The sequence below is a fragment of the Hemicordylus capensis genome, chromosome 6 (genome assembly GCF_027244095.1).
Source record: "Hemicordylus capensis ecotype Gifberg chromosome 6, rHemCap1.1.pri, whole genome shotgun sequence".
NCBI classification, from domain to species: Eukaryota; Metazoa; Chordata; class Lepidosauria; order Squamata; family Cordylidae; genus Hemicordylus; species Hemicordylus capensis.
Genome location: NC_069662.1, coordinates 81,113,356 through 81,136,990, shown reverse-complemented (window position 1 = coordinate 81,136,990; position 23,635 = coordinate 81,113,356). Strand labels below are relative to the sequence as shown.

Below are 23,635 nucleotides of genomic sequence, written 5' to 3'. Positions count from 1 at the left end.
CCTCCTATGGGTCAGTTCGGATGATAATGGAGAAGTCGATTACTGACCTTGCCAACTGGTTTTGTCATGTGTGAACTCAGCAAAGGGTTTCAAACACTGAAACATTTCAGATTTGGACATGATCAAATCAGCACAGGACACGTTTTAAGAGTGTGTGTGTGTGTGCGCACGCATGCGCGCGCGTGCGCACACACACACACGTAAAAGCTAGAATTGGGGTACTTCAGCTCTTCTCTTTCCATAACCCAAGATTTGTGCAGAAATCCAAAATGTGAACCTCAAAATCCCATTTTTCAGTGATAGCAAAATGGGACATGTCACCATTTAGATTTATTTTGAAGTCAGTAAAACTTTAGCATAAATATTATGGGACATTACAATTAAATCTAACTCGGATAAATGACCTCCAGTTCTAAATTAATCAATTCAATTAGTCACACGGTGAATGCTCATGTTTACTTTAAAATCAGAGAATTGTATATGAGGGTGAGACTAATAGTGCCACAATGTTTTGCGGCTGTCTTCTTTTCAAAAACAGTGGCTTGACCTTGGTTCTCAAGGGAACTAGCTGGTATTTGCTGTTTGTCAGGGATGGAACAAAAGTAACCAGAAACAGAGGGAATGTGATCTCCTCAGGGGAGACTTGGCCAAGTAGTGTTGTATGTGTGCACTCTTCTAAAAGCCTGACTTCTTTTTGTTTGTGTTTCTCCAGCTGGACCACTACCCCCCAGCAACCTACAGCCTGCCAGGAACTTCAGGCAGTTCACCAACATTCAGCTCGCTAAAGTCACTCTTCCTAGGAAAAGTAATAGGTGAGAATCCGTCTTAGAAAGTTTTAATCAACGATGGTAACTTTTAAGCACCAGGGCTGGGAAATGAGAGCACTCTTTTAGGCTATTTCAGTGCTGATGTGTTATTGAAATAGCAAATTAAAAAGGAAATATCAGTGATGGCCTTTCTGTCTCACTATGAGTGGTAGGTGTGTTTGTTAAGCATGAGGTATCTTGTGATTCATGCAGTATCTTTAAAAGGATTTTAAATAAACATTTACTTAAATTAATCAATTAACTGGACAAAAAGCATATTATTAAACACTTTAAGCAGTGGACATCACTAATTATTTAAATGTGTTTTTAACAGAACTGAAGAACTCCAGGTGCATAGGATTGTATAGTTTTAACTGTGAGTTGTTCTTTAAGCAGCTAATGCTTATTCAAGATTCTGCTATCCAAATACAGATTATGCCATTCAGGGCACAATCGTTACTGTAAAGTGAACACAGGGAAGTAACTGCAACAGCAGATGTGTATCCACGGTCTGAATGGTATCAGGAGTCAGCATTGTGGAGCAACTGCCAAGGGCCCAAGGCCCTCAAAAGAACCCAGTGCTGATTACTGTGACCACTCTGTGTGCACATTCTTCATGTGATGTGGCAGAGTGACTGTCTCAGTCCACGCAGGTAGGAGGAGGCCCATGGAGAGCAGTTTGCTAAAGACCTCCTAAAATCTGGAGCTGGTCCTGGTCTGGACACTGGATGTGGAGAGGCTACCTTTGCAGATCCATTTCTAACTGGATCTCAGATCATCCAAGCTCCAGGTCCAGTACAAAGTAGAGCCTGATTGGGCCACTTAGAAGTGTCCCGTTCCTAGTGCATAACAATGAAGTCATCACTGTGGGCCAGAGACTGGAGCTAAAGAGCCTTTGTTTGCCTTCAGTGGTGGGTGAGCTGGGCAGTTGTCCAGGGGGCCTGTCTGAAGGAGGAATTGGGCTGAGCTTGGTGGCTCACTGTTGAGTATACTGTCGGCAGTGAACTAGGGAGAAAAAAGCAGAACCAGAAAAAAACTTTCTCTGCCTAATTTCTCTCTTATGGAAGAAAGAGGAAGGCTAGGTTGGAAAATGGATGGATGGAAAGACCAGGAGGTTTTTTACACCCGGCTTTTCATTCACATCTCCTCTGGAACGGAGGTGTGCATTCACATATCAGCCAGATTCACCCAGAATTCCCTGCAAGCTATCGGGGAGCACTTCACACACAATCCGGGTTTTTCAGTGTGCGTTAAAGTATAGCCCGATTTATATCTAAAAAAAAAAAAGCCACTATTTGCATCGGTTTGGGCGGTGATGCCAGAACCTAAGGGGTATACTCGTGGGTCAAATGGGCTGTAACCCAAAATTTGGCTTAAAATAAGTCAAATCTGGCAACAGAGTGGAACTCTCAGTAAAGCATCACAGTAAACTTGCAGCAAAGCCTAATGTCTGAAAATGCCCCTGGAGAGAGAGAGAAAAAGAACGCAGAAGAAACTGCAGAAGGCCAGCAGCACAACGTCAATAGGATCCCAGAACTTGAGCAGGAGAGCAGTGGCAGCAAAGCAGCAGCAGATTACTGAGAGGTAGCTCTAAGCCCTTTTCACATGGGCATTGCTGGGAAAGCCTTAGGGCCTGTTACACTACTAGGTTTTGCAGCCCTACGCCAGCCATATAACTGGGCAACACTGATTTTAAAAAAACACACCATGGTGGGGGGCATCAAAGTCCCTACTTGGCCAGGGCACTATTTGTCATGGGACCAGTCCTGCCTATAGACCATGTATGGGACCCTTCTTGCCATGTGATACTTACTAGTAGTATCAGGGAATGACATCATACAGATACAATTTTCCTTCAGTTACCTTGGCACAGAATACGGATACTGTTTTTTTAAATATAGAGTACATGCAGCTGAGAGCATGACCTGGGAGATAAATGTCTGTGGTCACAATAGATTGGATTGTGAGGATTGTTTATGCATGTCTCAATAGCAGGGCTAGAACTGTTGCTTGATATGGTTCTGGTTTTGATGTGACAAGGAGAAAGCATGCACCTTACCAGGAAAGCAATTATCTTTTGTATAAACAGTTGTCAAACTGAGGGGAAAGAAAGGGGTGCAGGGAGTTGATATATAAGTTGAGCAGGTGGATGAAACAGACTGGCACGTAGGTAGGCAGATCTACTCTTACATGCAACATTGGTCTCTTTAACAGCACACTCTTGCAGATCCCTGAGGCTGCTTCTTGCTAGTCCACTCCAGAAACAAAGACTCTGGTTTTCTTTGTAAACAAAAACAAAGACTCTGGTTTCTTTCTTTGTTTAATGTTAAAAACGTGAAAGATTTTTAAATATCATTTCCCCCCTCTGTGTGGTAGCACGTTGCTCCCACACAAAACCTTGGCTTCCAGGCTAACCCTGGCAGGCAGAATTCAGCTTTTATCCTCCTGCTTTCATTTGTGATTTTTGTGCTTGCACCTGTCTAATTTATTTATTTATTTATTTATTACATTTATAAACCGCCCCATCCAGAGGCTCTGGGCGGTGCACAACAACTTTTAAAAGACATAAAAACACACAATTGAAAACATAGTGCTAAAAACAATATAAAAACAATTCAAAAACAATTAAAACCATTTAAAACGAATTACAATACCTTTAAAAAACAACACTTTACAAGCCTTGGAAGGCCAGGCCAAACAAATATGTTTTTATTTGATGCCTACTCTAAAATTGCACAGAAATGGGTAAAGTTTTGATCACATGACTTACACTGAAATAATTGGAATTGTGGGGTATTCCATGCTCTGAAGTTAACATGCTTTAAACATATTGCAATCAATGAATAACTAAACATTGTGGATTTCATTCATCATTTTTTCCATAAATGGAAATGCTAATATATTCATGAAGAGCCCCTGGTGGCACAGTGGTAAAACTGCCGCCCTGTAACCAGAAGGTTACAAGTTCGATCCTGACCAGGGGCTCAAGGTTGACTCAGCCTTCCATCCTTCCGAGGTCGGTAAAATGAGTACCCAGAATGTTGGGGGCAATATGCTAAAATCATTGTAAACCGCTTAGAGAGCTTCGGCTATAAAGCGGTATATAAATGTAAGTGCTATTGCTATTGCTATTGCTAATATCACCTGCACACGAGTATAACCCACAGCTGACTATCAGTTATGTAAACAAACCCTGGTATTACCCACACCCTTTGCATTTGCTTTGTATTACCTGCTCCTCCTGAATGAGTGGAGATAGCTACTGTTTTGCTAGTTTAATAGCTTGCCTGGATTCCTTAGGACTATCATTCCTGAGAAAGTAGACACATGCTACCACATTATAGTGACTTGGTTATTCAATGTATCTTTGCTGAATTCTTGTACAGTGCATAATGCATATAGGCATATTTATAAATAGTAGTGGTGAATGGGGGTGGTGGTGAATTATAATGACTACTTCCTTACTGCTATGAAGTTATTGCTACAGTAACCATGAGTTGAAAAGACTTTATTTATTTATTTATTTATTTGATTGATTGATTGATTGATTGATTGATTTATATACCGCCCTTCCAAAATGGCTCAGGGCGGTTTACAGTTAAGATGCAGCCCTTCGTCACCATGCATCCAACAACCATGTACCAGGCAGCTGTGCCTACAAGCTTCTAATCTAGATCTTCTGAACATCAAAGCCAATTACTTATATTCCACTTTTATGATGAAGTAGGGTCCTGCTTTACATTTCCTATTTATTTACAGTACAAATATATAAGTTGAGCAGGTGGATGAAACAGACTGGCACGTAGGTAGGCAGATCTACTCTTACATGCAACATTGGTCTCTTTAACAGCACACTCTTGCAGATCCCTGAGGCTGCTTCTTGCTAGTCCACTCCAGAAACAAAGACTCTGGTTTTCTTTGTAAACAAAAACAAAGACTCTGGTTTCTTTCTTTGTTTAATGTTAAAAACATGAAAGATTTTTAAATATCATTTCCCCCCTCTGTGTGGTAGCACGTTGCTCCCACACAAAACCTTGGCTTCCAGTCTAACCCTGGCAGGCAGAATTCAGCTGACTCTAAGAGCATCACCTAACCACCCATTCCTTTTAACTAGTAAGGATACAAAAGCTTAGTGAGGTGATCATGTATTCACTTTCCACATTCAACCCTGCTCACATGACTGTGCTGGAACACCAAAAGGAATAGTCTATGGGCCAGAAGGCCAGAGACACAGTAGATGTACCATCAGAACTCTTTCAACAGCTTGAACATTTCACATGTTGTTTGTATTGCTCTAAGAACACAGCAGACATAAATGACTTGCGGCTACATAGACTGCATAGTACAGGGGTTGGCAACTTTGGCTCTCCAGCTGTTGTTGAACTACAACTCCTATCATCCTCAGTCACAACAGTTCAACAACAGCTGGAGAGCTACAGTTGCCTACCCTGATACAGCAGCATCTTGTCAACTGCCATCTTATCATGATTCCCCACAACAGCACATTCACTTCGTTAATTACCAAGGGTTTTTTGTTTTGTTTTGTTTTGTTGAAAGTCTGCCTGATCCAGTTTCCTGAAATTCCCAGTCCAAATAGCTATAGACAGAAGAACCGTAAGAGGTACTTACTATTCAGTGGATGTCTGGGAAACCAGCTCCTGATTCAGTTCTTGAAATGTTGCCGTGCAGGTTTAAACAGTCTTATGCTGGGTTCACATGTATTTGTATGAAGAATGGTTTGACACACACAGCAATATGACATTTAGAGCAATATGGCAACCAAGCTGACAAAGATGAAGATGACTTTGAAACAGGCAGATAATGATCATGACTTTTATGATTAGCTACAAAAATACAGAAATCTTGTGATTTTTTGAGAATTTCTGTAGATTGATGCTTTCATAATACTAATAAAATAAATATTGCCATGTGAAGGCTTTCTTTCTCATTTTTAGCTGTCAGTCTGATACTTCAGATAATTACTTCAGACTAATGTTGGATTAGTAAAGTTGCTTGGCCACCATATGGTCACTGTTACTTATTATGCATTCTAAGCTATTTTTTATCCAATAAAGTATTTTTTTCCAATAAGCTGGATTTTGGGAGTGAAAGCTACTCATTAACTAGTTATGCGATCTCTGAGCATAGTTTGGTGGTTTTTAAAATAGTTTAAACATTGTTTTAAATTTAAAACTGTTCTGTTTTGACCTTTTTACTTGTTTTTATTGTTTTGTTGTAAACCGCCCAGACACAGAGGCGTATCTAGGGAAAATGGCGCCTATGGCAAGCACTGAAATTGCTCCCCATCCAAACACCTGACACCCCTCTTTCAGATAACTTTACCATAATATCAGCTGAAAAATACAAGTCAAGCTCGGTAATCTTTTAATATCTCAAAAACTATTTAACAGTGGACATAGCCAGACCAAAAAATGCTGGAAAACTACAAATTTCAATATCCTGGGGCTCATGAAATACCCAAATACTATGTGGATGTGTACTTGGAAAACTAAGCAGAAGTGCCTGTCTAATTCTCTACTATGCATTGTAGCATCACTATTACGTAAGTTTTTTTAAAATAAATGGAGAATTTGAGTTTTCCCAGATACTCTGAAAATCATTAAAGGATATGCAGAGTAAACTGTGTCACTGCTTGGAATATATTCTAGTATTTCAGAAAGACAGTTGAAATGAGAGAAAGAGAGCAAGAAACTCCCAGTGGGCCTTAATACTAAGGATTTCACACTGATTCAAAGACAAACTCACCATTAATAGTCATATTATTAAGACATCACATTTAGCTCACTTATCACAAGAAGTAGAGTAAGAGCAAATGAATACAATCCTAGCTCATAAGCTTCAGCTCAGTATTCACAAGCCCTGATTCTCTGTACATAGTGCCAAACTAAATATGTGTACAGTGACTTATATTATTATTTTTTTAAAAAAAATTAACCTGTAGCCCCTTCAGGGGGCTTCCTAAAGGTCATGGGGGGTCTGCAACAGGTCCCCCTCCCCCCACTGGCCTCTAGGGCCTTGCAGGGACCATTTGAGCATGTGTGGTGGCCATTTTCTTTAAAAAAAATTTAAATAGCCGCTGAAAACAAAATGGCCACCATGCATGCTCAAATGGCCTCTGCAAGGCCTGGCATGGCCTAGGGCCTCACAGAGGCCATTTGAGCATGCATGGTGGCCATTTTGTTTTCAGCAGCCATTTTTTTAAAAATTAATTTTAAAAAATAGCACCCCCCTTCAAGTGGCGCCCAGGGCACATGCCCTGCCTGCCCTATCCTAGATATGCCCCTGCCCAGACACATGAGTTTTGGGCAGTATACAAATATGTTAGTTAAATAAATAAATAATCATGGCTAATAATTCTACTAGGATCATAAGCAATCCAAAAAACATGGCCCTATCACTCAAAGTGTACCAATCAACCCATTTTTAGACCCTTGGCCCAGAGGCAAGAAATATTCTACTTCGTCTGGTATTCACACTAGTTCTGTTAAAAGCCTCCAGATATTCAAAGGCAGCTTCAACATTCAGAAGTGATTCACACTTGCCAGCTGCCCCCACACAAGTGTCGTTCCCATTCTGCACTCAGTGGGCATCATTGGTTGCTCATCATTGTTCAAGCTTGTGTGGGTTTTGGAGACATTTCATTCTAACATTCAGCTGGCATGAAAAACACCCACAGTTTCTTGCTACCTACTGTTTCCTATTTCCTTTCTCCCCAGACTGTGAAAAGCGGATTCTTAAGGTTCTGAATTTTATATTCCTGTTCATTTCATCCAGTCTGATTCTGAATAGGTTTGCATGAGTCACCTTACCCAGCCACATACAGAAAGAATAGAAAACTACTCAATTTGTTTATTGCATAGGACTGTAAATATTTGAGATGCATTTCAAAGATGCTGTATATTGTGCGTGAAATAGGATGTGAATGCAGGGATATCTGTCTCAATAGACTGTCTTTTGGAAAGGCAATTGACAAATGTTCTTTGGCATTCAGAGATATTTGAGAAAACTTTGTTTGTTTATAAAGGAATGTACATCCTGCCTATCCAAAAGATGGAGGTGTGTATGTATCCCCATCCTGTGGAAAGGCAGGATATATATTCCTTTATAAATAAATGAAGATAAACAAACAACAACAACAATAAATATAAATAAACAATGAGGATACAATATAAAAGTGTGTGTGTGTACACACTACACACACATATAACAATACAGAAAACATTACAAATTTGATATAGACAAGGCAAAAAAAACCTAAAGTGCGGAAGTATAATGTCCTTTCCCTACTAATAGTGTGTACTCAATGATATACTGAAGACATGTGATTGGATCTCTATACCTTTAAAAAAAAAATAGCATCCATGGAAGAGAGGACAGATTTGTCCCCTGCCATTTTCCAAAAATGGCTCCTCTGCCATTTCCCCAAAATTCTCCCTCTGGTGGCTGCTTTAAAAATATTAAAGAGACGGGAGATGTGATCACAGATCTCCAATGTCTTATCTAGTGTGGCCCTAACTTAAAATGTGACAGTATGTCAGATGCTCTCCGACCCCAGCTACTCAAAGTTGGGTAACCTCAATTATCTATCCTGTTCTTAGGCTAGGTAGGAGGAGAAAATCCCTCTCCTACCCTGAACCCAGGTCGTCTGCATGCACACAGCCATTTTACCTTGTCGAGCACCATTTACCTTGTCGAGCACCTTGTCGAGCACCATTTTACCTTGTCGAGCTTTGGGCACCTTGCACAGCTACCACAGAGTTCCTTGGCAAGAGAACCTCTGGGAGCTGCTGTGCTGGCTTGCAAAGCGCACGCCATGGTCAGAGCTGGGCCCCATCCACTAAAAAGCTGCCTGGCAACCCATGACATCACTCTTGGTCCATCCATGCTGGCCAGAGCAGATACACCACAGCTCCTTAAAGTAGCAGGCACACGTTCCATCACAGCAAGTGAGCATGAGGGAAAGGTCGCCCCCTCCATCTCAGCACTGCCCCCACCGTTCCATGGGCAGCTGCAAAGGGGGGAGAGGCTGAGGAAACAGTGGTCCATCTGCACATACCCCATTGGATGAGGGAGTCCCCAACTCCTATAGTACTAAGCCGGGCACTAGCCCAGCCACGCTCCATCACAGCTTGGCAGAGCTCCCGCTGGTGTGCCCCCCACTAGATGCATGTCCTTGCAAAATAGAAAACCCCAATGCACTCATCATCAAATGGATCTGGGGGGTCATTCAAAAAGCATGGGGGCATCCGGCTGCCCTGCCCCCCCCCAATGGTTTAGACCGAGTCCCCATGTGAATACATGGACATTTGGCATTGGTGGCGGCGGCAGCAGCAGTAGTTCATCACTTCCCCTGTTGCACCCAGGGGGCACAGTCCAGAAGCCTCGCACACCTTCCCAATCCACTCTGCTGGTTCCCATCCCAAAGCATAGGCATCCCCGGCAGGACAGCAACAGGGACAGGGCAGGAGAGATGGTGTTCCTAAGCAGCTACGGGCAATGGCATGGGCAGGCCCCATTCATGCCCCTCTCCTCTAGGTACCCCCCACTACTGCCCTGAGAGCTGCTGCCAATGTGCAGGCACCCCCCCACCCACGTGCACAGAAGCAGCCTGGGAAACAAGTGGGAGTTGACAGCTTCTCACCCATCCCTGCCCTATGGAATGTGCACACCTGCTCTTGGCTGTGGGGAAACCAGGCCCTGCCAGAATGACAGCTGCTGCTGCTGCTGCACAGTGGCACACAGTACAGCCAATGAGCTCAACATAGAGCCCAGCACACCATGCACCACCATCCACCTCCAGCCTGAACTTCCAGGACACCTCCCCAAGGAAAGCACCTCTCCTGCACTGTATCTCACACCATGGCAAGCAGCACAAGGCAGGAAGTGGAACAGCAGGCCCACAGAGCAACATGAAGAGGGGAGGCTCCCCCATTCCCAACCCCAAGAGGGCTAGGGCCAAGCCATGGACAGATAAGGAGGTGGTGGATCTGGTCAACCTTCTCACTGCTGACCATGTCCAGACCCCACTCAATGACAAGTTTCACAAGCATTAAGTCTTCAACTGGATCTCCAAGGAGATGGCATTCAGGGGGCATGATCACACTGCCACCCAATGCTGTGACTGGCTACACTTCCTCAAGAGGAAATTAAAAGAGGTCTCAAAACCCACAACAAGCTCTCTGGGCTGGAGCCCAGAACCTTGGTGGCTTATGACAAGCTAGCAGAATTCCTGCATGATAGCCATGAGGTCACCCCAGGCATACAGCTGGCAGTGGTGTTGCCACTGGCGAGAAGGGGAGGAGGCCTTGCAGGACAGCATCTCAGCCCATTCCCTCTACCTGGGAATGCTACCAGGGACAGGACCTTGGATCTTGTGCTTGTAAAGCAGATGCTCTACTAATGAACTATGGTCCCACCTTTTAAGGGGAATATCTTGCAAAAGAAAGAGCTCACATGTAGTCACCCATCCAAATGCAAACCAAGGCAGGCCCTGCTTAGCAGTCCTTAGCATTGTGCGCAGTACCCAGGGGATGGAGCCTACTCAGGCTGCATCCCCTCAGGGGAATATCTTACATCAGACAGTGCTCATGCATAGGCACCCATTCACATTCAAACCAAGGTAGATCCTGCTTAGCAACCCTTAGTACCCTGATAATTACTTCCTTTCCATAAGACTTCCAAGCATGCAGATGCCCTTCCACTGAGCTATGACCCTATCACCTAAGGGAATAGCTTACAGCAGACAGTGTTCACCTCTAGTCAGCCACCCATCCAATTGGCAATAGAAATGGTGTGGTGTGGTGTGGAACTCAGAGAGAGTGAAGCCTAAGAGGCAGTGGAGATCCAGAGCCCCAAGGCAGAGTGTGAAGCACAGCCACCACCAGGGGCAGATTAATCTTTTGGCCACCCATAGGCAGCCAAAGATTTGCCACTCCAGGGATAAGAGTAAGGGGGCTTGGGCAGGAGGGAAACTTAACTCTGTTTTTTACCTTGAAACATGCCTCTGTGCAGCTGCGGAGGCTCTGCCCACCTCCTAAACCATCACAGGAGGTGAAGTCAGGCACTGGAGGATGGTGGCGAAAGAGGTCCTCTCTCAAGCCCAGCTTACTCGCAAATGATGCAGAGTAGGCGATTTGGGGCCTCTGTGCATGCCGGTGCTCTGTGTCATTTGCGAGTAAGCCGGGCTTCAGGAAGGACCTCTTTCGCCGTCTTCCTCCAGTGCCCAACCTCACCTCCTGTGATGGTTTAGGAGGCGGGCAGAGCCTCCGCCGCTACACAGTGGCATTTTTGAAGGTTGGGAGGGGAAGAATTAAGTTTCCCTCCAGATGCCGCTCCCCAAGATTTGCCCATGCGGTAATCCGCCATTGGCCACCACCTGTCTTTCCTCGGCCCTCTCTCCCGCTGACTGAGCGACTCATGCTGTGATGCTGTGTGTGGGGAAGAGTAGCCTGGAAGCACAAACAGGAGGGGGTGTGGCTATGAGGCCCAGGAGGTGCACTGGCTTTGGGGGCAGACTGCAGAGCTGACTACCTCTCCGAGTGACTCACATTGCTGCACGGGAGAGCACTGGCCAGCTGGACCCGGGAGCACACAGGAGGAATGTGGTGGTGTGGCAAGGTCCAGGAGGCATGTGCAGCCGCTGTTATCTCTTTGATGTGGTGGTACCTGTGCAGGCAGCAGAATGGGAGAGAGCCGAAGCACAGGGGCGGGGGTGGCAAGGAGGAACACTGTCTCCGAACTACAACCCGTACTGTGCTTGGACCAGTGAGCAGGAGATTCCTGGCGCTGGCAGCCACTGGCTGCGATGGGGCCCCCAGCAAGGAGGGGTTTCAGACTTGGACCCTAAGGTCCAGTCCCAACAGCATCACTGCCATCAATCCTGTAAAATCACACCGCTCGATAACTGGCAGTGCCACAAGCACAGCGCTGACAGCTGATGAGCAATGCTGACATTGCATTATACATCACATTGACCATTATTTCCCAAAATTCTAATAGCCAAAAGACACTTTTTTATGAATTAAAGTTGTTTTCTGATGGTTATTTATTTATTTATTTGGCTGGCTGTCTATCTGTCTGTCTATCTATCATCACTATTATGTTGAGGATCCATTATATTGCTGTTAATCAAACAAAAGTCACCATACAGTTTACATAGCAAAAAAGAATAAGATGGTTCCCTATCTCAAAAGGGCTCATAGTCTTAAAGGAAACACTAAGTAGATACTGGCAACAGCCACTGGCAGAAAGTGTGCTGGGGTTAAACAGGCACAGTTGTTGCTTTCCCCCTAATAAATAAAAGAGAGCCTCACTTTTAAAGGCTTTTAATTGAATTGAATTTTGTTTTAATAGTTTTAATACTGTTTTAAAATATTGTTTTAAAATTGTTGTAACGTTTTAACTTTTTGTTTTTTGTTTTAACTCATGTTTTACTTTTTCTGTTTTTACTTTGTTGTAAACCGCCCAGAGACATAAATTTGGGGAGGTATAAAAATGATAGATAGATAGATAGATAGATAGATAGATAGATAGATAGATAGATAGATAGAGTGTCTCTTGGCCTGCTTAGCAAGATATGAGTGACTGTGTTGTTGGCAAGACCTGATTCCTTGCTTGTAGATTATGATTACAGTTTTTCTTTTTATTCAGCTATCTTGTGCTATTGTGTCTAAACAATACATTCATATCTGAATTACTTTCTGGTTTGAAAGTAAGTTCCTTTGAGATCAGCTGAACATGCTGCCTAGTAAATGTGCTTGGCATCCAGATGTTTGAGTGCAGTTGGAAAAAATTAAATGTACTTATTTTCAAATCTGCTCTACATGAAACCCATCTGAGTTTGAAGGTGTATAAAAATCTGATTCAACAATGCACCAACAAAATGGATTGGGGAGTGGGGGAGTGAAGGCTCCATTGTTTGTTTATCTATCCTATTTATATACTGCCTGATATATATGTCTCTAGTCAGTGTACACAATCCAAATTACAATATAAAAATAAAAACAAACAATTAAAATACTTTCACAGAATAAAAACAATTAACAGAATGAAACAATTAAAATAATTTCACAGGATTAAAAAAATGACAGTTACAATTAATTTTAACTAAAAGCCTGAGAAAACAGCTGTGCCTTAAAGGTCTTTTTAAAAGCAATCAGAGATGGAGAAGCTCTGATTTGGACAGGCAGTGCCCCAAAGCCCTGGGGCAGCCACAGAGAAGGCCCAGCCCCAAGTTGCCCCCAGATGAGCCGGGCAACAGTAACCGAACCTCCCCAGATTATCTTAATATGCAGCAGGGTTCATGACAAAGAAGGCAGTCTCTTAAATACACTGGATTGTGTTGAGAAACCTAAATTATTTGTAGAGCAATATCTTATATTTTCCCAGTGCCTTCTGGAGTATTAAAATTCTTCTTCCTCTGTGCATTGAACATAGTGATCATTTTGTTGTCGTTTCTGAAAAAGTTGCTTGCGCGAGATGTGGAGAATCTATTTTAGCTGGGAGGTAGGGTCTTAAGAACATAAGAACAACTCTGCTGGATCAGGCCCAAGGCCCACCTAGTCCAGCATCCTGTTTCACACAGTGGACCACCAGATGCCACTGGAAGCCTGCAACTGGTACTCAGAGGCATCCTGCCTCTGAGGCTGGAGGTGGTCTTTAGCCCTCCGACTAGTAGCCGTTGATAGACCTCTCCTCCATGAAGTTATCCAAACCCCTCTTAAAGCCATCGAGGTTGTTGGCTGTCACCACATCTCGTGGCAGAGAATTCCACAAATTGATTCTGCGTTGTGTGAAAAAATACTTTCATTTGCTGGTCCTAAATTCCTCGGCAATCAACTTCATGGGATGACCCCTGGTTCTAGTGTTATGCAAGAGGGAGAAGAATTTCTTTCTATCCACTTCCTCCACTCCATGCATGATTTTATAGACCTCTATCATGTCTCCCCACAGTCATCTTTTTTCTAAACTGAATAGCTCCAAGTGTTGTAGCCTTGCCTCATAAGAAAGGTGCTCTAGCTATGAAAGGTGCCCAGCTATGAAGCCCAGCTGTTAAACAAGGTTAATACGATGAATGCAAATATTTACATAGCGCTTCCCCCCCTCCCCGCTTATTTATAGATTAACCGCTACCATTATTAAGAGAAGGTCTAACCTAGTAACTGTTGCTAGGAGCACAGCTGGGGGTGTGGCTTCAGCTGGGCTGGTGATGTTGCTGTTGAGAAAAGAGGGAGAGAAAGTGACAATTGGGAGTTACCAGATGGAGGCATTTGCAGTTGCCTGAAGATGAACATGATGAGCTGGTGAAGTCAAGAAATAAAAACCTGAAAAGTGAGGAAAGATTGAAGTCACCAAGTAGAAGGAAGTCCAGAGAAATGTTGAAGGGGAAAACAATTATTCCCAGGGCAAAGTTTCTGAGAGCTTTCTGAGGTAAGAACTTGGATTCCTACCAATGTTTCCTCCAACAGGGATTCTCAGATGTTGTTGACTACAACTCCCAGAATTCCCAGCCAAAGGCCCCTACAGCTGGGGATGCTGGGAGTTGTAGTGAACAACATCTGGGAATCCCTGTTAAAGGGAACAGTGATTCCTGCTGATAAAGGGTGTGTATAGGAAGTTATAAACCAGGAAAAGAATAAGAAGCACACTATGAGGCTGTTCTCACAAGCAGCCAAGACAGGTCTAAGGCAGCCTGTGAGAACCACCCAGAGCCTTATGGCTCCCGGCAGTGCCTTCGCGGCAGACCCAGCTATGAAGCCCAGCTGTTAAACAAGGTTAATACGATGAATGCAAATACGACAAATCTTTGTATACCGCTTTTCAACAAGTTTCCAAAGCAGTTTACATAGATAATTAGATTTATTTAAGCAAGTGCTTCCTTAACCCTATATAACTTGTCAACACCAAATTGGGACCCAGTTGTCTGCGGGGGGAGGTCAGTTTCTGTAGCCTTCCTCCCCGCACGCCCTCCCACTCAGGTCTCTGATCATGAGAAAGGGCCCTACATTAGACAATTTGGGAAAGATTAATTAAAGAGGCAACTTTGTATAAGAAGGGGAAATTGGCAAGTGGAACTTCACATGAGGAGTGACTGGATCCTCATTGAAGGCACAACCTTATCAACTTATCTGGAAGGCCCTGGGATACCCTCTGTAAAGATGTTCTTAATACTCTGCAACTGAAGAAGGATAAGAAACTATCATTTTGCTGTGTTTAAAAATTAAAGCCCTTTCTTCCACCCCATTTTCATAATGACTAGGAATTGTTCATTTGTTTCTGGGATTCCTCCCAGTTGGTCAGGTAAGAAACGATAATAAATGGCCTTCTTTACCAGAAGCTTTCATATGGTTAAGTCTGGACTCTTTTCTTCAGTGTTTCAGTAAACACTTCTTCAAATGCAGAGGGAACAGGGAACTGTGAAAAGAAGGTGCAAATGAGAGAGGAGACTCAAAAGAACCTCAAAGCACTTTAGGTCAGTGAGGGGCTTATATGCCAGTTTGGGGCAACACACTGGGAGGCAGACAGGAGTGTGCTCGGAAGGCTGGCCAAGAGAAAGAGTGATTGAAGAAAGTGAGATTAGTAAACAGTAGCAAGAAATACTGAATAACAGAGGGGAGGAGATGAAGAGCTAAAGAGCCATGTTGATTTGAAATAATCAGCTAGTTTTTGACAGCAGGCTTCTAGTATTTTTAAATCCATTACCTAAATTGCTACCAATATCATTCAGCTGAAAGTGTCACCTCTCTGTTCAGTTCTTGCTCATTATCAAATAGTTCCTGTTTCAAAATCACTTGTACTTTAAAAGATGATTATTGCAGGATGTAGGACAAAAGAACCTGTCATTTTTATAACATGAGATTGAGACTTGAATTGCATGGGTAGTTCAAAAGTGCAAATTATGTGCATGCTTCCAGTGCACTGTTTCCATTTGAACCACCATAGTCAATGCCATTCATGATCAAGGCTGATCTTCAGAATTTCGGTGATGCATTACAAATGGAAACTCAAGGCAGCCATATGTTTGCTTAAGCTCCATTCTCCCTCCCTACTGCCAAGCCTTTAAAAGGCATTCTCCTCTAATTTCCTGAAAATAAATTCAAGGGCATTTTAACACAGCAGCAGAGCGAGAGGTATGAAAGGAAGAGATTTTGCCATTTCACAATTTTAATGCACATTCAGAGCATGCTAATTAAAGGATGAAGATCAAAACTAGAGAAAAGTGTTCATTTACATAGAGTTTGCATCAAGAATACCTTGATTTTTAAAGGAACAGTGCAGCAGTATAGGTAAGCTATTTAACCTGTTCTTCATTAGACCTCTGTGCGTATCTGTATATAGCTGCATTTTAAAAAATTGGGCTGGCTTATAACCCAATTCACAGCTGCATTTCACCACACAAAACTCCAAAGAATTGCATTCATGGGTTAGCCAAGACATTTTGGTGCATGAAGTAGAAAATTCAAATGACACCTCCCCCTCTGGTGGGACACAATCCACAAAGTTCTGAACAAGCTCAGTGAAAATAAAGTGAACACAGCTCCCCTTCATTTCAATGGAGTTTGCTCAGAAGAATTTCCTGGTCCAGAGTGCCCCATGGATCACTATCACCCAGTCAGTTGTCCTTAATGGTCCTCAAAATCCACTTCCTGAGGAGACTGCCTCACCTTGCCCCATGTTAGGGCTGCCTTTGCTCACCCCTACTCACCCAATAAAGTGGGTAGTGCCGCACTGGGGAAGGAAGCTGAAGTGTTTCGAGCCATAAAGTTCTGCCCTAGACCTATCTAGAGTTCTGCCCTAGACCTATCTCAGGTATGCTCTAGGATAGCACTCTACTTTCCAGCTCAAAACATTTCTTCCTTGCACTTTCGCCCCTGACTTTTACTTTCAAAAAACAGACAGAAATGAAGGAGGGGAGTGCAATGTCAGCTTGTACAGTGGGGTGGGGTATGGTAAAGAAGAAGAAAAGACCCACAAGGATGGGGGGAAGGAAGAGGAGGTGAGGTGTGGAATGGAGTGTGTGTGTGTGTGTGTGTACACACCCACCAGTTTTGAAGGGGTGGGAGGAGGAAAGGAAGAGAGTAGCTTAGTGATAGAATGCCTGATTTGCATGTAGAAGATCCCAGTTTAATTTCCTGGCCTCTCTAGGAAAGACTGGGAAAGACCTCTATCTGAAACCAGGGAAAACTGTAGATGGCCAGATAGATGGAGTAATGATCTGAATCCATATAAAGCAGCTTCCTAGGTAATGACGGGGTCGGGGGAGGGAGGTGCCAGTATGGGGTTGGGTGGGGAGGAGGGGGGAATTGCCATGGCGGTGGTGTGTGGAGGGAAGGGAAACCATTGGAAGGATTCCAGATCAGATGTGGGAAAGCTTTTGCAATACATTTTGTGTGCTGCAAAGATCAGTAAGTATGGTATATCAGGAAGGGTGAGTGGAGAAAGCATAACCTCAGGTGCCACAGTGACTTTGGTTGTCTCTGTTCCAGCCACTAGCTAAGACTTCTTTTTTAATTCTAGAAGACTGCTGTAAGCTGGAATCTAGGCTTTAAATATTAATATTTATTGCTGATTCTTATGAGTTTTTAAGCATGGGTTTTATTGTTGATTCTTATGAATGTAGACTGTGCTGTTTTAATGAATTGTTTATTATATTGGTGATTTGTTTCAAATTTATACTTTATTGTTTCGCAAGCTGCCTTTTGGGTTCTGTCACAGACTGAAAAAATTGAACTGATCATCATGGTGTTGCTTTAGTTGGATCATAAGTTTAGGAGCTGCATGGAAGAAATGTCCCAGGCAGCTAGACAAGAACTCTCTGGAAGATCTGGGCCTGATCTGTCACTGCTGCTTGTTGGTCCTGGGGCAATGAAGGATGATCTGGATCGGGGTCCATGTTGAAGGGTGAAGTTGTGACAAAATGGCAGGTTTCTCTTATTTTAGAATTTCAATTAGAAACTGTTTGTATTTGTTTGTAGTAAAGTATAATCTTATACTGGAGGTTTTGTACTGAATGTAGTAGAGGCAGCAAAGCCACTGTGGTGATTGGGCAGTGGGGATTCTAGATGCAGATTGGAAGAAGAAGTCTGTGACAGTTAAGGACAGTTGGAATGATACTGTTACTGGTTGGAGGATGTGCTTTATGTAGCTCTGTGTAATAGAGAGAAGTGTGTGGTTTTTTTTAATTTTAAAATAAATACTTATCCTTGGTTGTTTATCCTGGGTGGCATCTTTGACTGTCAATCCCCACATGAAGACAGAAGGATTGCTGTGTCAAGACAACACAGCTGCCCTGAAATGCTTCAGATATCAGGGTGAATGCACTGGACGTTTCCTCAAGTGTTGGCAGCAGCTGAATATCTAGCTATAAATGACTCAGAACCTTAAGATATCCAGCTCCTCAAGAGGAAATTTCGCAGGAGGGCAAGCTCCAGATATCCTTCCCAGGCTGTAGTCTCCAAGAATCTTAGTGGATGCTGGAGACTCCTGTAGGAGCCATTCCCTCCTCCTTCTTGGTGGAGGCCTCATTCTGTCCTGGACATGGCTGGGTCCTTATACCTGGCAGGCTTAAACAATTTGTGATTTGTGCCTGGTGATCATCACATTCATCTTATATTGGTAGCTGAATAAGAACATTTAAAATATATATATTGAAGCTCTTCTCATGCACTGGGAAGCCCAGCGTGGGTTAGGCTGAGCATGAGAACCACCAGGATAAGGCCCAAACCTGGCAGGGCAGTATCGCCTAGCCCAGCTTTGTAGCCTAGCTTTTAGCCTGGGTTAAGGGCATGAGTCCTCCCTTAACCCAGGCTCCGTGGCCATAGAGATGGGCACCTAGAGTGCCCGACTCCTGGGGGAATCAGGGAGTCAGGAAAGCTCAGGAAAGCTCAGCCTTTCCCCCACCCACTGGTGATTTGAATGACCTCACTGAGTGAATAATAACAGGATATTTTTACAAAGGCATTGAATAACAGAGAAATGATTTTCTTCTGGCAGCTGTGTGAATATTATAGAAACCCAGGTGGTGGAATGCAGCATTTGTTATCCATTCAAGCAATACTTTCCTCCTTCAGGGAAGAGAACGTATCTTCTATCCTACAAATTTTTGTTCTAACTGCTCTTCTCAACAGTGGCATAACTAGGGAAAACGGCGCCCAGGGCAAGCACTGAAATTGCGCCCCCCTACCGCACCCCCCCGCCACCACCCCAACATACATCTGACTGACACACATGTTTCAGAAAACTTTTATTTTAAAAATTTAAAAAATTACAAAAATTACCAATATCATACATGTGGTCAAGCTCCTATCTACCACTTCAGATTTATTTTTTTTTTAACTATCCAAATTGTGGGGCTATCATTAATTTGTTTGGATAGCTCAGGTTAAAATGCTGGAAAATGACAAATTTCAGTATGCTGGGGCTCATGAAATCCCCAAATTTTATGCGGAGTTGTACTTGGAAAAACTAAAAGAAGTGCCTGTCTAATTCTCTGCTATGCATTGTAGCATCACGATTATATAAGTTTTAAAAATAAATGGAGAATTTGACTTTTCCCAGATACTCTGAAAATAATTAAATGATATGCAGAGTAAACTGTGTCACTGCTTGGAATATATTCTAGTATTTCAGAAAGACAGTAAAAATGAGAGAAAGAGCAAGAAACTCCCAGTGGGCCTTAATACTAAGGATTTCACATTGATTCAAAGACAAACTGACCATTAATAGCCATATTATTAAGACATCACATTTAACTCACTTATCATAAGAAGCAAAGTAAGAGCAAATGGATACAATCGTAGCTCAAAAACTTCAGCTCAGTATTCACAAGCCCTTATTCTCTGTACATAGTGCCAATCTGAATATGTGTACAGTGACATATTAATTTTTTTAAAAAAAAATTACCTGTAGCCCCTTCGGGGGACATCTTAAAGGCTGTGGAGGGTCTGCAAAGTTTCCCCCTCCTCCCACTGGCCTCTAGGGCCTCACAGGCACCATTTGAGCATGTGCGGTGGTCATTTAAAAAAAATTTTTTTTAATGGCCGCTGAAAACAAAATGGCCACTGTACATGCTCAAATGGCCTCTGTGAGGTGTGGCATGCCCTAGGGCCTCACAGAGGCCATCTGAGCATGCCCAGTGGCCATTTTGTTTTTGGTGGCCATTTTTAAAAATTATTTAATTTTAAGAAATTGCGCCCCCCCCCCTTCAAGTGGTGCCCGGGGCACGTGCCCCCCCCGCCCCCTATAGATATGCCCCTGCTTCTCAAACTGTTCTATTACTTCTATTGTAGGAAATAGGATTCAGGGGTGTATCTAGCGTGGGGCAGGCAGGGCACGTGCCCTGGGCGCCACTTGAAGGGGGGCGCCATTTTTTAAAATGAAAAAAAAAATTTTAGTGGCTACCGAAAACAAAATGGCCACCACGCATGCTCAAATGGCCTCTGCAAGGCCGTAGTATCTGGGAAAAGTCAAATTCTCCATTTATTTTTAAAACTTATGTAATAGTGATGCTACAATGCATAGTAGAGAATTAGACAGGCACTTCTGCTTAGTTTTCCAAGTACACCTCCACATAGTATTTGGGTATTTCATGAGCCCCAGCATACTGAAATTTGTAGTTTTCGAGCATTTTTTGGTCTGGCTACATCCACTGCTAAATAGTTTTTGAAATATTAAAAGATTAATGAGCTTGACTTGTATTTTTGAGCTGATATTATGGTAAAGTTATCTGAAAGGTGGGTGTCAGATGTTTGGACAGGAGGCACAATTTCAGTGCTTGCCCTAGGCGCTGTTTTCCCTAGATACGCCTCTGCTAGGAATATAGCCTCTTCTTACATCACTATAATGTCTTATTGTGGGGAAAGATCTATTTCTTAGATCAATATTTCCCAAACTTTTGATAACTGAGCACATTGCGCTTTTTTGAATGAAAGTTGAAGGCACACTACACTGTCTTACATGGTCATCCCCCCTGCCCACACACAAATTTTTACCCCACTTTTTTCACAGAGTTTTGAAGCAGCATAAATAAATGATGCATATAGCATATTTGTACTATAAAAAACACTCTGAAATATTTTACACAGTTGGCTGATGATGCTCCATAGATCTTTATTTTTCCTCTTCACATGTTCTTCATTCAGTGCTGTTGCTGCCAGCCTTTTTTTTTTTTTTTTTTTTTTTTTGCTGCCGTTTGGTTGTCTTTAGACAGGGTTCCTGTACATAGCTATGCATAATTGTTTAAATATATCTGACATCCCTTTCAGTCCAAAGATCTCCAGGGCAGCTAACAGAGTGTGTTGATAGTGAAGGAGGATGTTGTGCATGGTAGTGAGCAGGGGCAGATCCAGCAGGAAATTACAGGGGGTACAACAAAACATTTTTCCCCATTGAAGATTCCCCCTCTATATAAAAATATTGGGGCTTTGATTTTCTCTCTCTTGCAAATGCACTATGCCAGGGGGTGGTGGGCCAGATTAGATTCCCATGCACTCTGGGGAGCCACACATAGCCTTGCGCCCCTCATGCCACCTTCTGTCTTCTTCCTCCTCTCTGCTCTTTCTCTCATTCCTTTTCTCCCCGCACTTGCCCTGCCACTTAAATTAGCTGAATTAACTACTTTTTACACTAAAATACACTCAGGGCAAGATTGATTCCTTTGGGGGGGTATTTTTTAGAAGAAATTCTGAACATACCTGCCAATACCAGATTTTGCATGGACAATCCTGCCCCTCTTCTTCTCTCCCTTACAAAGGTTTTGTGAGGTACTTAAAAGATCCAGAGAGATAGACTTTTAGCCACACACACTCCAATCCTAAGCATGTAAACTCAGAAGCAAATTCAAATAGCATTTTTACACCTATCACAACAGCAAGCAATCCAGCTGGATCTCTTCTACTGACTACATTTCATTTAAGCAAAAATCATATGCAACTATAGTGTATGTCTATATACTACAGAATATATACTATATATATATATAGAAAGAGAGAGAGAGAGAGAGAGAGAGAGAGAGAGTGTACAGTACAGAAAGAAAATCCACCAATTTGATTTAAAACAGGACAGCAGAATGTCATATATGGAGTTACCCCAATTTCTTAGAATTTAAAGACAACCAATCATTTCATGGGCAAGGGAGTTTTTAAAATGAGTTTCTTGTGATCTGATCTGCAAAGTCTTATTTTGAAGCAAGTATACAAAAGTAGACTTTTAGTGGGGGAGCATGTTGCAAGCACAAAGCAAATAAAATAAAATAGTAATGATTAAAAGGGGAAACATGTTGAGAACCATTTTCTCATATTTTGCTATTTAAGCCATTTAAAGAACTCTGTTGCTAAAAACCAGCATATAAATATTTTTAATAAAGCGGGGGGCAGGGAAGAGAAAGAAACCAACACAGAGAGACCAGATTAGAGCTATAAGCAGTGTATCTTTGGGAACAAAAGGCAGGAACAAAAACAGATCCATTTTGTCAGAGCATTCCTTCCCCAGCCCCCCATCCTTCTTAAAGCTTTTAATACTTTTGTACTGACTAATTTCCTCACAAGAAGGTATACTGTTGGGATGGAGAGGGTTTTTCTTACAAGTTTGTACCAGAACAGTTTTGGCATACTTTGAAAATGATTTTTTTAAAAAAAGCTTGAAACTCACTCTCTCACACACAAATGGGGTGGGACTTCTCTCACATGTACACATACACGGTTTGGGAAGGGGAGAAATACGGTAGCTTGACCAAGGGGAACAAATCACACACAAACAGAACAAACAGCAAAGAGTTGGTTTTTACAAAAGGTTTTACTTTCCTCCTTGGAGGGAACCCAACAGCCAGCTTTCTTAACTCTGCAGTTACATACAAATTCCAAGTGGAGGAGGAGCACGAGACTCCAGCAGAACCAATAAGGCTGGGAGAGGGCAGGAGAAAAGTTAAGCCTTTTTTGACTCCCTGCTGCTGCCAATATCCATAAGACTCAACACAAATTCACAGGGGGTTCAACTGCATTCTTGCGCGCGCGCGCGCGCACACACACACACACACACACACACACACAGGGCAGGGGGAGGGTGCACTTACCCTTCCTGCCACTTTTCCCTCACCAGCATTATTTTGTTGTAAAAACCTTTGAGGCAGCAGCGTACCTCCCTCCCGCCCCGTTGCCCTCCTCGGCCAGAAGTTGCCAGAAGTAGCGGGTATGCGTGCGCACGTCACATGTGTGCATGCGCCCATCTGACGCACACACACTCGATGGGCATATGCGTGCCCAGTACTTCCGGCCACTTCTGGCCAAGGAGGGTGGCAGGGAATTACGCTGCTGCCCCAAAGGTTTTTACAAAAAGATAATGCCAGCAGGGAGAAAGTGGTGGGAGGGGTAAGTGTACCCTCCCCCCACCCTTAAAGCACTACCACCACTTTTGAACCACCTAGCCGCGATTCTGTGCACATCCCTAAGAGAGGGTGGACAGATTTTTTTTTTTCTTCTCTCACACAACGCTAGAGCCAGGGGCCACCCCATGAAACCAAAGGTTGGGAAATTTAGGACCGACAAGAGGAAGTACTTTTTCACACAGTGCATAATTATTCTGTGGAATTCTTTGCCATGGGATATGGTAATGGCCACCAGCTTGGATGGCTTTAAAAGGGAGATAGACAGATTCATGGTAGACAGGTCTATCAATGGCTACTAGTCTGATGGCTGTGGGCCATCTCTAGCCTCAGGCACGATGCCTCTCAAAACCAGTTGCAGGGGAGCAACAGCAGGAGAGAGGGCATGCACATACCTCTTGCCTATAGGCTTCTCAGAGGCATCTGGTGGGCC

At 43.2% G+C, this 23,635-nt stretch overlaps 1 protein-coding gene across 3 annotated transcripts in view; it reads left to right on the top strand.

Moving 5' to 3' along the window:
* Positions 1-23,635, top strand: part of CNTNAP2 (contactin associated protein 2) — a 1,803,519-nt gene that overhangs the window by 1,707,616 nt on the left and 72,268 nt on the right. For all 3 annotated transcript variants that reach the window (XM_053266196.1, XM_053266197.1, XM_053266198.1), the window contains one exon: positions 713-812. In XM_053266196.1, coding sequence (XP_053122171.1) covers positions 713-812 — 100 coding nt within the window. The remainder of the gene's footprint in view (positions 1-712; positions 813-23,635) is intronic.